The sequence below is a fragment of the Maylandia zebra genome, linkage group LG6, assembly GCF_041146795.1.
Source record: "Maylandia zebra isolate NMK-2024a linkage group LG6, Mzebra_GT3a, whole genome shotgun sequence".
NCBI classification, from domain to species: domain Eukaryota; kingdom Metazoa; phylum Chordata; class Actinopteri; order Cichliformes; family Cichlidae; genus Maylandia; species Maylandia zebra.
The window spans coordinates 15,130,447-15,146,389 of record NC_135172.1 but is presented as its reverse complement, the minus strand read 5'-3'; the positions used below and the strand labels follow the sequence as shown (position 1 = coordinate 15,146,389).

The following is a 15,943-nucleotide window of genomic DNA, read 5'->3' as shown; positions in this document are numbered from 1 at the left end:
GACCAAACTTCAGTCAGGAGAACAACTGAGATAATCCATCCACAATACGAGGTTAGTCATTAATATACTGCAACAACATGGGAATAGCTCAGCTGCCAGAGAATTCAACATTAATGAATCAATGGTACAGAAGTGGAGGAAGCAAGAAGAATGAGTTTAATAAAGTTTGATTTATCTGACTGCTTTGTTTCGCTTAATGTGCCTTATAATCCCGTGTACCTTATGGTCCGAAAAATGCGTACTGCACACTGCAGTTTAATGTTGCAAAGCACCTCTTTTTAACTTCAGTGGATATTATACATGGTTATGCTCAGGATATGTCAGCCCATTTCTACTGGAAATGCCTTTGGGTTAAACTTTCAGCAAGGAATTTGCATTTGCACTGTTACATTTTTATAAAGCTTTAATGTACATAAAAACCAGCTTCTTGTTTACGTGAAAATAAATGGAAGGTTGTCTTTTTGCGCTAGTAATGTTGTGGAGTTGTATTTTGTCTCGCATCAATTATATCGTCAGTTATATCGTTATCGCAAATTTTCAAATATATATCGTGATAAATATTTTTGGCCATATCGCCCTGCTCTAGCAGAGAGCACAGAGTTTTGGGTAAAGACATGACACAGGAGTCGAGGGAGCTCAAGGGATTATTGTGTTGTCTTATTTACTCCACTGTAAATAAAGAGCACTGTCCATCGCACGAGTCCTGCTTTTGGGTCCTCCTTCCCCACTTCACAAACACTGAAACTAATTATACAGGTAATAATAAAGGAACCAAAAGTTCACATCTATAGCTTTAAATTTGGATAAATCTGTCAACACAACCATCAATAATAGAATAAAATACAAACAAACACTGAAACTAATGAAAAATTACACATGATATATGAACTGTGGAAACTAACTGAACAATAAAACTCAGAATAAACAAATTCAAACATTATATGAAAGGTATAAACTGATTTGCATCTTATTGATTTGCAGGCTCACTTTGCTCCAGGACTTGACGACTGGCCCAACCCGTACAGTCTTTGGCTCTTAATACTGAATGTTGAAAACTGATACTCATGGACACCTTATTTCAGCCTCTTTACTTTGCATAAGAGACCCAAAGCATTACATCAACATGATGTTGTCTAGTGGACCAGCACGTCCATTACATGTTTTGCCGTTATTGCTGTTTGTTACGAGTTCAAATATTGAGGGTGAGCACAAAACAATAATGGTCCAGAAGAGCTTCTGTCAAACAATGATTTTAATGAACACGCGCGTGGAGAGATGAACACTGCCCACAGACAGCATCGATCTCCGCCCAACGATACACAAGCAGTTGTTTTATACCATCAGGGTTTACGTTTATGACGCCCCCTCATGCGTCAAGCAGATACAACACATGCATAAGTTTCAAAACCACAAATGTTCTGTTGACGACTTTGGACACATTTAAAAAGACATCTTCTCTGTCTCGAGGCCAGGTGCTTCCTATTAATCTTCTAACTCTCGCTTATCTCCTGGAACAAACTGTCCCTTAGGCAGACACAATTTTGCAGTCACAAGCTTTTGCAAACTATTATTTGAACTCTTACCTAAATATGAGTCTAACTACTGTTTGTGTGTGTGTGTCTCGACCTCCAACGCACTCAGCCTCACCCCGCCCGTTGATGCTTCTAACCTTTTACCAGACTGAAGCTCTCTGTGATAGGTGTAATAATCTTAACTAAGAACATGTGTAATCTATTGAATAAATGCTTTGATGAAATGATAATTAATGTAATGGTAATGATGATGGTTATGAATAGTAGCAGTAAAATATTTCCCTGATCTCCACACTGAGTTATTCATCTTAGAGCAGTTTGTGTGTGTTTAACAACTCCACAACATTAATAGATGATTCCTTTGCTCTAAACTGAAGATTAGTTTATTTTGGGTTTTGCACATTTTGTTTCTGAATAATTGTTTGATTTGTAAATTCTTATTTCTGTGTTATGTAGAGAAATGACACTATACATATTTGAAATCACAGACTTTGACCATCTGCATCCACTGAGGAAACACAGCACTACAAACACAAAAGTAGATTTGGTGGAAATTTCAAACAGGACTGCCTCATAGTGTGTATGGCTGTGTGTGTGACAAATAAAATTTGAATTTGATAACAATAGAGCTATTTTTCTGAAATCATAAAAGGTAGTAAAAGTCAGCAAAACAGCAATTGTTGAAGCTGCTGCCTGTTTGAGGGAACTGGCCATTCAACCACTTTGACTGAGTGTGCTTTAAATGACCCTTTTCAACAATAAAGCCCAGGAATGACACTCAATCAACATGAAATTCACATTTCTCACCTTTTAAATTGAGATTTTTTTTCTAGGAGACATTTGATCGGTTTCAGATCAGGGAGGCCGTTCCTCCCAATCACGCCCCTCCAGGTCTCGCTGTCATTATCCACGTGAGCATTGAAGTCTCCCAGCAGGACAACAGAGTCTCCAGGTGAAGCACCTTCCAGCACCCCACCCAGGGACTCTAAGAAGGCTGGGTACTCTGAACTGCCACTCTGCGCACAAGCGCAGATGACATTCAGGACCTGTTCCACGACCCTAAGGTGCAGGGAACAAACCCTCTCATCCACCGGGAAGAACCCCAACGTACCGGCAGCAAGCCGAGGGGATATTAGAATACCCACCCTAGCCCGCCGCCTCTCACCAGGGGCAAATGCAGACTGAGACAGAGTCCAGCCCCTCTCCAGGAGACCGGTTCCAGAGCCCAAGCCATGCGTAGAGGTGAGCCCGACTATATCTAGCTGGTACCTCTCAACCTCACACACTAACTCAGGCTCCTTCCCCACCAGAGAGGTGACATTCCATGTCCCTATTGCCAGTCTTGGCAGCCAGGGATCAGTCCGCCAGGCCCTCCGCTCCTGGCCGCCGCCCGGCACACAATGCACCTGACCCCTATGGCGCCTCCTGTGGGTGGTGAGCCTGCGGGAGGATGGGCCCATGTCCCCTTTTCGGGCTGTCCCCGGCCGGGCCCCATGGACTAAGGCCCGGCCACCACCTTTGTTTCCTGATTATTTTTATAGCCTCTACAGAGACACATTTCTCACAATCTTCTGTTCCTGTGTATTACAGTGCATGGTGTGTGCATGTTATTGCAGGTGATTCTTTCTTATTTTGAATTGTGTATTAAAGCAAGCATGGGGTTGATCTTCCTCAATAAAGTTGAGGGTGCAAACATGTATGTATGATGTTTGTAGGGCTCTACTGTAGTTGCCTGGTAATTTCGCTTCTTTTTGTTCTTTTAAATATTGTCCTTACAATGTTCAGTCATGGGATACTCTTTTAAACATGGAGCTAGAAATGGTTACAGGACTACATCAACAGTTTACAGTGATAATAATATGATTTGCATGTTTCACTCAACATGTTTCCTACCTTCCAGTCGATGCTGTTCTGGTTGGTGTATGCTTCAACCAGTGAGCTGTAGAGAAATTATTTTGTTTAATTCCCCAAAATATTCCAATAGGAATTAAATGCATTTTCAATTTCTTGATGCATGCTCAATCATCCAGGTAAGTAAATCCCCAAAGTTCGATTCTGTTCATCTGGGCCTAGCGTTGTCAGAGGGAGAAACGTTTCGTCACTCATCCAACTTCTTCAGTCTCAGCTGACTGCAGGTTTCCCCAATTTTATAAACAGTACATTTGTATAATGACTGAAACTAGCACCACTAAAGGAACAATTGGCTGGGAGGTCAGTTCCTTGAATATGCAAATTTTCATGACCATTGATCAATGACCACTGATCAAAACTCATTGTACCGTAAACCTACACATATGGATGAGTATTTAAGGTTTGACTCTCATCATCCACTGGAGCATAAACTGGGTGTCATCAGGACGCTACAACAGAGAGCGAACGCCATTCCCACAGACACAGTGGCCAGGGAAGCAGAAGAATATCACATCAAGAAGGCCCGGAGTAAATGTGGTTATCCCAGCTGGACATTTGTCAAAGCTGGGAAGGCGCCTATAGAAAGCTCCAGCCGTTCCAGGAGAGAAGGACAACCATGGATTGTTGATCAACCACTGACAATTTGCATATTAATGATCAAGGAACTCCCCTATTTTTCAGACCATAATGTGCATCGGATTATAAGGCGCATTAAGTGAGTGAAACAAAAGAGTCAGATAAGTCAAAGTTTACTCAACTCATTCTTCCTGCTTCCTCCACTTCCGTACCGTTGATTCATTACTGTTGAATTGTCTGGCAGCTGCTCTATTCCCATGTTTTTGCAGTATATTAATGACTAACCTCGTATTGTGGATGGATTGTCTCAGTTGTTCTTCTGACGGAAGTTTGGTGCGTTTACAGCATCCTGCCATGCGATTGCATTTGTCTCTAACCATTGGGAACCCTGGCGTTAACTTTTATAAAGTGGAAATAAGTTAGCGTTCATGCTCCAGCTTATGTTATGCTAACATAGCTGTGTCACTAGTGATCACGTAGCACATCATTATATACCAGCTCGTCCAACTTCAGTAGCCCTACAAAAGTCACTGCTGTTTCGTTTTCTGTCTTCGTTTATGTTGGAAGTGATAGCAGAGCTGTACGTTTTAATTTTTTCAGAAATCTCTCAGTCAGAACATGGCATATCATGTGTAGGTGGAAACTAGCGAGCTAACTTCCTGTTAACTTCTAACTCCGTTAAATTTAATAAATTCTGTTTTCATGGATGCCTGGATGTTAAACTTAATAGTTACACCTGGTAAAGCAGCAACGCTGATCATTTTATTAAAGATGAAAGAATTTGGACAGTTTTTAACTCTCAGTGATGTAGCAGTGTTTGTTTGACTTTGGGACCTGAAGCTGATGGACTTTGACCCTGATTACTCCGCAAGGCTACTGACTATATTAGCCGTAATGCTTCGACAATCCATCGAACGGTGCCGCTTCGAAGCTTACCAAAGTTATTCTAAAACTTTTTTTGACAGATTTTTGAGAGCCGTGTAACACATAAAATTGGTAAGCACAACCACAATTCATATGTAAGGCACACCGGATGTAAGGAACAAGGAACAAGGAAAATTAAAGAATTTTACGTGTGCATTATAGTGCGGTAAATACTGTCTGTAAGTCATAAATAGTTACAATTGTTGACTTTCTGGCCCTGTCACATCCCAGTAAGACATGATGATCTGAAAAAATGAATTGCATTATTTATTTTGTATTTTTATTACATTTATTGCATATAATACACACAGTTAAACATTTGAACACACTAATCCATTTAATTAATGAATTAATTAGAGGTCTTATGTGAATTACAGTCCTTTAGAGGTTTCACATACATTTTTACATTACTGAAACTAGACTCACAAATTAGTAGGAATACAAACCAGCTGATGTAATGGGTTTGGATTTATAAGTCTATATTTATCATTTTAATCTGTTGAAACCAAAAGAAAAAAGATTTTTTAATTTTTTTTAAATTAAGCAATATTAGGGTATAGTAAACCAAATTCATATGAATAAAAAAAGGGTGACTAAACTCTAACAAATATAAAAGAACAAGTGGAATATTGTTATGTCTTAGTAGTAGAAAAATAAATGCATAAACTGACAAGTATCACATTAATCTTTACAGTTCATTAGAGCAACAGAACTATTATGAAGATAACATACAAAATATATTTCTTATTTTGCAGATGGTTTGTAACGATTACACCGATCTCCAGCCAGATGAGGGTCACATGCCAGAGTGTACCGGACCTCAAAACCACCTCTTTTAGCTGGACAGGTAAATGTGTGTGTCCCCTGCTGAAGATACTTGAAACATGATCCCAGACGGTCATCATGCCATACATCCTTGTCCCAAACTTCAACCTTCAAACCCAAGTGTGTGTCCACCTTCATGAGAAAATTAATCAAACAAGATTTAATATAGTTTTATCCTACCAATGTTAATTTTAGCACTAGTGAAAAATAAACACAAACGAGAACAATGAAATAGGACAAATCCATAAACCATTTGTACATGCTTAATAAGAGCAGCATTTAAAACTGGGCCATAGGAGTCATTAACTGTGTGAAAGACACAGCGGTGGATTCGAGGGAGATTGATTATTGGAATCAATTTAAAGAATGGCTCTTTGAATATGAATATGCATATATGTTTATGTATATGTTTGCTAAACCACTACCTAGCTAACATTACTTCTTCCAAGTCAACTAACATACATGGTATTTGTCATTACAACGGTTCTAAAGCTCAACTTAAAAACAGAAGTTTAGTAGTTTAGTAGTAGAGTCTGATTATTTGGATTGATGATGAGGTAATGCTTTTGCATTTTTTTAGGTATTAGCTAAACTATGGCTTTGTGTGATATATTGTGTCGAAAAAACAAACAAGAACAAGAAAAAAACCCGTAGTAAACTGTTGATAGGCTTCAGGTTTGAAAAGTAAATCAACTCTGCTGACTGTGAGGCCAAACAATTTATCATGATCTATAATGAGGGTTTACTGACCTTGCCTAAATCATAATTCGCGTTCCACCAGGGATTGTTTGACCGAATCCAACGAGTCTTCCGATAGAAGGAACCAAACCACATTTTAGCATAGCTGTGATCAGAAGAAAAGAAAGAAGAGCAGCAGAAGAATTATTAAGTCTGCTTGATATACCACACCAGCCAGATCTTAATAGACAAGAGTCTATTCACCCCTCAGTTTTTCCAACTGGATCTCCTTTCAAATTCCAGGCTCGCACAATGGTAACCCTTAGCGTCCCCCTCCAGGCTTGCAGAGGACAGCAGTTGGAAGCCAGATTAGGAATGTGCCACCCACAGTTTGGCTCATTGGGTGACTTTCTCACAGCGTTATCTTCCAAGTACTCCTCTATGGCAGCTTTCATCCCTGCCTTTTGTGTGCCATTTGTCATCAGGCTATAGATTGGCCGAAGGGAGTAGGAAACAACATCTGGGTGATCTTTCAGGGTGCTCAGCCAAGTTAGAAAGCCGAGGGAGTCATTCTGGGTGAGTGCAAACTCTCCCAACCAACCATTGCCTCCTACCACCTCTGTGTAGTGTTGGTGGAGTCCAGTGCTGTACATAAACGAGAGACCCTGGTTTTGTAGGACCTTGTTGCAAGACTGTCTGTTACTGGATAATTTCAATTTTCCCAAGCCGACAGAGAAACCCAGTGATAAACAGGAGTGGACCTGCAGGACAGGAAGGGAAACAAAATGTCAGTGTCTATCAAGGGCATTTTCTCTGCATTTCTAGCTGTACTATAAATATATACAGTGGTGTGAAAAATTGTTTGTCCCTTCCTGATTTCCTTTTTTTTGTTTTTTGCATGTTTGTCACACTTAAATATTTCAGATCATGACAGAAATTTAAATATTAGATAGAGATAACAAAATAAACACAAAATACACTTTCTAAATGAAGGTTTTTATTATTAAGGGGAAAGAACTTGCATGAACCTGTATGAGAAAGTGATTTTCCCCTAAACCTAATGACTGGTTGGGCCATCCCTAGCAGCAAAAACTGCAATCAAGGGTTTGCGATAACTGCCAATGATTCTTTTACAGCGCTGTGGATTAATTTTGGCCCACTCAGAATTGTTGTATTTCAGCCACAAACTCAGCCATTCAGGGTTTTTGAAATTTTTTTAAATTCATCCCACATCATTTCAATCAGATTCAGGTCAGGACTTTGACTGGGCCACTCCAGTCTTCAGTTTGTTTTTGTTTTAAGCCATTCAGAGGTGGACTTGCTGGAGTATTTTGGATCATTGTCCTGCTGCAGAAGTCCGCTTCAGATTGAAGTCACAAACAGATGACCGGACTGTCTCCTTCAGCATGTTTTGGTAGACGGCAGAATTCATGGTTCCAAATACCACAGCAAGTCTTCCAGGGCCTAAGGCAGCAACATAGTCCCATACTATCACAAAACCACCACAATGTTTTACTGCTGGTGTGATGTTCTTTTCATGAAATGCTGTGTTAGTTTTATATCAGATGTAACAGGACTCAAGCCTTCCAAAAAGTTCAGCTTTTGCCTCATTAGTCACAGAGTATTGGGGATCATGAAGATGTTTTTTGGCAAATGTGAGACGAGCCTTTATGTTCTGTTTGTTCAGATGTGGTTTTCTCCTTGAACTTTCCCATGGATGCCATTTTTGCCCAGTCTCTTTCTTATTGTTGAATCATGAACACTGACCTTAACTGAGACATACGAAGCCTACAGTTAATGTTGTTCTGGGGTCTTTTGTGACCTCCTGGATGAGTATTTTTGGAGTATTTTTGGTCGGCCGGTCACTCCTGGGAAGCCTCACCACTGTTCCAGGTTTTCAGTTGATGTATGATTGCTCTTATTGTGGTTCACTGAAGTCCCAAAGCCTTAGAAATAGCTTTGTAACTCTTTCTTGACTGATAGATGGCAGTGACTTTTGTGTTTCTCAAGTACTTATTTAGATTGTGGCATGATGTCTGGCTTGTTGAGATGCTTTTTACCTTGCTTCACTTTGTCAGACAGGTTCTATTTACGTGATTTCTTGATTCAACAGGTCTGCCAGTAATCATGCCTGAGTGTGTTTAGTTAACCTGAACTCAGCTTTTCAAATAGTGTGGTTTATCACAGTAACGCATGATTTAACAAGAGGAGACAATCACAATTTTCACACAGGACTAGATAGGTTTGGATAACTTTGCTCCCTTAATCAATAAGATCATCATTTAAAAACTGCATTTTGTATTTACACACACACACACACACACACACACACACACACACACACACACACACACACACACACACACACACAAAAACACAAACACAGTTTGTGAAGATTTTGCGGGGCTGTCTGATCACGTCAGTTTCATAAACATGTCAAAGCTGTTGTATTAAAACCAACTTAAATCATGCATATGCTCTTCTCTTAACAAAGCACACAAGCAGTCTTGTGGAGAGAGAAGATGATGACATTATAAATGAAGATGATAGAGTGTATGAAGGACTGTCAAACCAATTTTGAAAGATGAGAGAAAATAGGTGTTTACATCCAGACTCAGATTTAAAAAAAATATCCAGTTCATCAAGATGTGTGCCACATGTATGTCAATTTTAACTCTAAAGACTGTTCTACTTACTTCTCTGTTTTCTATTGTCTTGTGTAAAGTCAACCATTTGAGCATTAATCTAAATTTTGGCAGCATTATGTAATGTTATGTCTCAAAAATTGGGTTAATTAGCCCTGCGTTAGGCTGACAACCTATGACCCTATGATAGCTGTGACTCTTATAAGGATAAGTGAAAGAGAACGGAAGGATGGATGGACAGAAAATTATGGTGACGAAATATGTAGGCTACAAATTATGTCACTAAGATATTAATCATAGCTTTATTGATCGAATACTTAATTACAGGATCAGTAAGAGTCTGGACTAAAGAAAAACTGAAGTTTCTAATAACTAAGATAATATTGGACTATAGAAGTTTATGTAAAACAAAGCAAAAACAACAACAAAAAATCATTGGCATTATTGTTCAGTATGGCACAACTTTAACAGAGTTAACTTTGGCCTTTCATGACAGAGGTACTGCCCTGTATGTATAGAAATATGTAGTCTGGTAACTGCAGGCACATGAGCCAACATACTATACAGAGCACGTGTCTCGCTATGCAAAACCCACACACACGGTTTTAGATGCAAAATTCAACTTTAAGTCTAATTTACTAAGCCCAAAATTAACCCAGGCAGTCTAGAGGCACTACAGCGGGCCAACGAACTCAGCTCGGAGTCTAACCGGCGAAAGAACTTAGCCCCACTGTCAGGCAGACTGTCAACTGTAACAGTTGACAATCTCAGCTCAGAATCGAGCCAGCAAAAGAACTTGGGCCCACTCCCATACAGGCTGTCACCTGTGGTGAATTTAACTACTCAATTTCAATCGAGATGCAACCTCTCGCACTTTCACATACACACGCACAGCCTAGAGGCGCTGCCCCCTTCGCACAGAATCTAGCCGGCGGAGAAAATTGGGCGGCCCCCTTTCATGTAAGCCTTTCAACTGTGGCAGGGATCCCACACCCTGTCTGGTTCTTTAGGATGTCCTCAGTTCCCAGGTTACCACCCCAGTCCTCCCTTCCCATGGGTCTCGCCCTCGCGTCCGCGAGCGAGTGGGGCAGCCAAGCCCAGAACAATTAGTCTTACTCTTACATTTTCAGTCGCTATTTTTGAGATAAAATTATTTGAAGTGCCTCAGTAATGCTATGCTTTTAATAAGTGTTATAAAGTACCTCATTTGAGGACAGTCCATTCAGTGAGGACAGACAGGTTCGTGCAGCTGTGACTCGCCTCAGTCGACCACCAAGGTGAATCTGCAATGTGGTGCAAAGTCGGTGTTATAAATCATTTTTTTGAAGAAATATAATAATAATAAGGAATAATAAGAAAATTCACAGCATGTGCTTTAACCTGGCGGATGTAGTGTGTGCCGTAGGTGTGTATAAGCTCACTGTACTGAGCTCTGGTGGAGCTGTTGTAGAAATGTGGTAGCTTGGTTAAATCCTTACTGAACTCAGAGCTGAGAGACGGACTGTTTGATACTCGGTAACTGGACACAAAGAGACAGATTAGTAAATGATCTCAACCGAAGCTTTTCAAACAAAGATTGATTGATTGATTGATTGAATCTTTATTTTGAACATGTTGAAAAAGTATTAAAAAAATAGAATTAAAAGAGACAAATGAACAAAGCAAACAAAAGGAAAACGAGCAACCACAACTCCAAATAACGTCCATGTTCAAAAAGGAGCAGGAAGAAGCATAAGCTTATTTAATCCCACCCCTTTTCCACTATCTAGTATCAATAGACTACAGAAATACCTCCTTGCAATTACATTATATGTTATGTGTAATTTTTTTTTTAAAATATATACACATATATGTTTCTATCTATCCATACATACGTATATACACACATACGCACATATACACATTTTCAATAACCCCATTAACACCTCAAGGATACACAGCCTACAATATATATATATATATATATATATATATATATATATATATATATATATATATATATATATATATATATATATATATATACACACACACATGAAAATATTCGACAAGAACACCCTATCAAATCTCTACCTTTTCCCTGTACCCTGTAAAAACCATATCCTTAAACCGCTTTTTAAACTGCGCCATGCTTGGACATTGCTTCATATCTTTACTTAGTCTGTTCCACAGCTTCACTCCACACACAGAGATGCAAAAACTTTTTAATGTTGTACGGATACGAGGATGTTTTAAATTTAATTCCCCCCTCAAATTGTATCCCCGTTCCCTTTTAGAAAACATTTTTAGAATATTGTCAGGAAGCAGGTTATTTATTGCTTTATATATAATTTGTGCTGTGAGAAAATGAACCAGATCTGTGAATTTTAGAATTTTTGATTTTAAGAATAGTGGATTTGTATGATCTCTGTAACCAGCAACATAACCCAAATTTATATGACTATTCTGAGTTATTCACAGCCTACCTGTAATGGTTGCAGGTGACCCTGTGTGTGCTGAAGATGTGGCGGTCCTCTGCGGCCCTTTTTGATGCAAAGTTATACACAGCAGATTGCTTTCCTCCCACAAATATCCCTAAATCTAGGCCAGTCTGTTATGAAAGATAAGAAAAAGAATAAATAAATTAGTGTGTTCAACTGATTGATTTTTTTTTTTGCCAGCCAATAATGAGACATTATTTGATCTATCTGTCCCAAATTACAGATCTCGATTTATGTTCAAACATGGCCTCAGTTTCAAAGTGCAAAACACATGTTGGTGGTGGGACCATTATTCAAAAATCTGAAAAAGTATTTAAAATATGAGGTTAAAACTTCCTAATAAGACTTAAGACCATATACTTAAAAAAAAAAAAAATCTATCTATATTGACATGTTTATCATTATTGTAACATTGACATTATTTGATAATACCAAAATATGTTAATTTTATGTAAATAACTGTTGTGAAATGTGCCCTACCTTCCAGTCAGTACTGTCCTGGGAGGTGTAGGTGTCAACCAGAGAGCTGTGAATACAATTCACAGTAAAGAATCACAGATAAATTTCAGTTTGATTTCAAAGGTGATTTCCATTATTTTAAACAGTTAGTATTTACAGATGAGGACCTGTTTTTGTAATTAGATTAGCTCTGAATAATATGATGAAGAGAATAAAGATAATTTATACATCAGAAAAGGTGTCTAGCAGTAAAAATCCTTGAATTTCATCACTGCCAGAGACTGAACTAATCAGATATAGATTTTTAGATAGCGACTCAACTGTCACACAACATTTAACCTTCTCTCAGTAAGACACTAACTGTGAAGCAATCATAATAATATAACATAATAATAAGGCTATACCTAACAGAGGTGTGGATGCTGCTGTAAATATCGGCACTGCATCGGCTGAATGCACGCCAGTCCACTGCAGAGACTGGCAGCTGAAAATGAAGACAGATCATGAACATGTACACATAAAGTGTGTGCTACTGTTCAAATGGCTCTTTGTTGTTGCATCTTTATTTACTTTCTGCAGCATGTTGCCTTGAAGCGGGTTGGAGCAGAGAGTACATGTTTCACTTGGTGTGAGGTAGGTATTCACATCAATCACGTAGGCTCCCTTTCGTCGCAGAGTGACCACATCAAATCCCTCCCCCACCAGGTTGTGACCTGGTATAAAAGGAGCAGCCTTACACTGGCTGTAGTTTCCAGTCTGACAGGAAAGAACAGCGGAGTTGCAGGACAGAAAGAGAAGGAGGCTCAGGTAGAGAGGAGGTGGGGTTAAATAAGACAGCATAGCTGCAGTGAAAATGACTGATATTTTGGAGAGAGAGAGAGAGAGAGAGAGAGAGAGAGAGAGAGAGAGAGAGAGAGAGAGAGAGAGAGAGATAAGTGATCGTCATTAAAGTTCTCAGTAAAGTAAAGAACACCAAATTTTTGCAAACATGCAGCCTCACCTGACTGCAGGGTTCCCCAACCTTATAAACAGTACAGGACACAACAGTGTGCGTATTAGTGATTTGCATAATATTATAAGCTTGAGTAAACCTGCAGTCAGCTGAGACTCGATGGGTGAGGAAATGTTTTTCCCACTTAAAATTCTGTGACTGGATGAACAGAATCAACTCTCTGTGATTCCTTACCTGTATTTAAAAACATTCATTAAGATAGTGTGCTTTAAAAAAAAAAAAAAATCTGGATACCTCTTTCGCAGTTTTTCCATGGCAGAGATTTCTGAAATTTGTTTTAATCATCACTGATCAAAAATGTAATTTTCCTTTTTATTAAAATGCTGTGCTTGTAATATGGTTTCAATATCATATACTGTAGTATCTTGTGTGAGAAGCTGTAGTCAATAAAGTATTGTTAGTTGACTCAAGTCAACATTTTTCATATTGACTTGACTCACATGTAAAATGATCTTGACTTAAAAGAAGATAAGAAAAAAAATCACTAAATTGAAATGCAAGCACACATACATAAACAAATAAAAGGAGAGGCTTTCTTTAAACACTGTATCTCTGTCTGTCTTATTAAAATAAAGTTAACAATAACTTTGTGTACCATTAAAAAATGTTTCTACCTTTTCCAAATACTGTTGAAGTTGCTGTTCCTCTGTCAGTGATGCAATTCAGACAAAAGCAGGACAATGAGCCAACAAGACTTGTTCAAAAACAGACAGAGAAGCACAGCTTTTAAAGAATAAGATGGGTACACGTGCTACAAATCAACAAAGATAAGGATCGTTAAACAAACCAACAATGGCTTTTTGGACCCTGGATTAAGGAAGTGTCCTTGGAATAACTTCCTTGTCAATGCTGAGAAGCTGTTTGAGATTATCTGCCCTCTTAACAATAGATGTAACTGTATATGTGTAAGAGAAAGCGGGCTGTCAGCCCCCAAACCACAAAATTCCAACAACAGAGATGCCACACATGCACATTTGGTTCAAATATCAAAAATGATTTGGACCATGTATATTTTTATCTTCATTGCCAAATCTATTTATTAAAATGTTTTTTTAAATAACTAACACAATTAACAATATAATTAAATAATAAACAGACTGGCGACCTGTGCCCCAATTGTACCCATATGGCACCTTGGATACGCTCCATCCCTCAGCCCTGCGACCGTGATAAAGATAAGCAGAAGAGAATGGATGAATGGATGCCAAATTTAATAATAAATGTTTAGGTAACAGAGGCGTTATCAGTGTTGTACTGCTGGCTCTGTAGTCACTAGATATAAAGTCTGTCTTCATTCTGGGTAAATGTGTCACGTTTATTATTGCGGCTCTGATTGTTTTCCCTGTTTCACTCCTTTCTTCAGTTGTTTTTCTTACACCCACAGGTGCCCTTGGACTTTAATTGCTCCTAGTGTCACTCACGTGTTTGGCATTACCTGAAGCAGCTTTGTGTGTAAACATACCTGAAATCTTTTACTAGTTGTTTTCAGCAGTGAAATGAATACATTACCTATAAATCAACTTCCTTTTGCACATTTGTATTTTTCATTTGTAAACTTGTTATGTTATTCACTATAAAACATGTTCCATCACTACCTAGGCTTACAATTTCAATTAATATCCAGACCTTTAAGTAGTCGGGCTATTCATTTTCAAACTGTAAAAACATTGCACACAGACAAAGTCTCACAAAGAGACTCTCAAAAGAGACTTAGTGTTGTGTTTGAAGTAGTATACCTTGCCTGTAGAGGTAAACACAAAGATCATTAAGCATGCATGTTATTAAAGTATCTTCCCCCCTTTCAGCTGCTCAATGGATTCATACCATGGATAATCCTCTATTTTAAGGTACAGTATGGCCAAGATTTTTTTTAACAGTTTTTACAGAATTAAATTTCATCTCTGTAATATTCTGAATATTTATAATTGAGCTATTTGTATATAGTAGAGCTATTTCCCAATTTTGTGAACTTTGTAATATATTGTATTATTTAATTTAATTCAGTCTGTTACTGTTCTTATTGTCTTGGAGCAACTGTAACCACATAATTTCCTCAGAGTTTAATAAAGCATTCTGAATCTGCTGAATCTGATGATGAGACAGCTTTGAGCTGATAGGAAGGTGACAATAACTCGCATAACCACTCATTAAAACCAGGATGCTGTCAGGGTTCCTGGGCCGTTGACCCGGTATTTTCAGTTTGTGTTCATTGTTCATTCTCTGCATGTTCTACTTCCTGTTTTATTGTGTTAGCCTTACTCTGTGCATTATGTTCTAGTTCTCTTCCCATTTATCATTAGTTCATTATGTTCAGCTGTTCACTCACCTGTCTCTAATCACTCATCATTCCGCCTGTGTATTTATGTTCCCCAGTTCCACCAGTCCAGTGCCGTGTCATTGATGTTGATGTTGCCATTATTGTCGTTCCCGTCTGTATTCAGTTATTCAGCCAGCCAGCCAGCCATTCAGTCAGTCAGTTAGTCTTGCCGTTCCTGCTTTGTTCATTCACCCGCTCCAATAAATCCTCGTCATTCTGCACCGTGAGTCCAGCGTTTGGGTCATCTCTTCCTCGCCTCCACACACCACAACCCCTGACAGGTACACAGAAGAGCATCTCTGAGCAAACAACATGCTGAACTTGCGGATGAGCACACCAGTCATGCACTACTGCAAGCTAACCCGCTATGCCAAATGAGTACTACTGAATACCTGAGTATCGTTGCCGCCCATGTCTATCTGTTTTTGATCCCAGTGTACCCATCTTATGAAGGCTGCCTCCACAATAATGTGTTGTCTCACAAAATTCAATTCATCTCAAGCTGGTTTCTTGCACATGATAATGATTTAGCTTTACTCAAATGGTCTCCACAGTCACCAGATCTCAATCCACTAGAGCCTGAT

The 15,943-nt window shown here is 38.8% G+C and overlaps 1 protein-coding gene across 1 annotated transcript; it reads right to left on the bottom strand.

Annotated features, from left to right (window-relative positions):
• Positions 1–5,447: 5,447 nt before the first annotated feature.
• Positions 5,448–15,613, bottom strand: LOC111501183 (perforin-1-like). Its single transcript, XM_023154186.2, has 10 exons — positions 15,369–15,613; positions 12,601–12,887; positions 12,435–12,514; positions 12,052–12,097; positions 11,557–11,681; positions 10,472–10,610; positions 10,294–10,374; positions 6,711–7,207; positions 6,519–6,612; positions 5,448–5,900 (listed from the first exon to the last, which is right to left on the bottom strand). The coding sequence occupies exons 2-10, from the start codon at positions 12,868–12,870 to the stop codon at positions 5,688–5,690; spliced, it is 1,545 nt and encodes a 514-aa protein (XP_023009954.2). The 5' UTR covers positions 12,871–12,887; positions 15,369–15,613; the 3' UTR covers positions 5,448–5,687.
• Between the last annotated feature and the right edge of the window lie 330 nt (positions 15,614–15,943).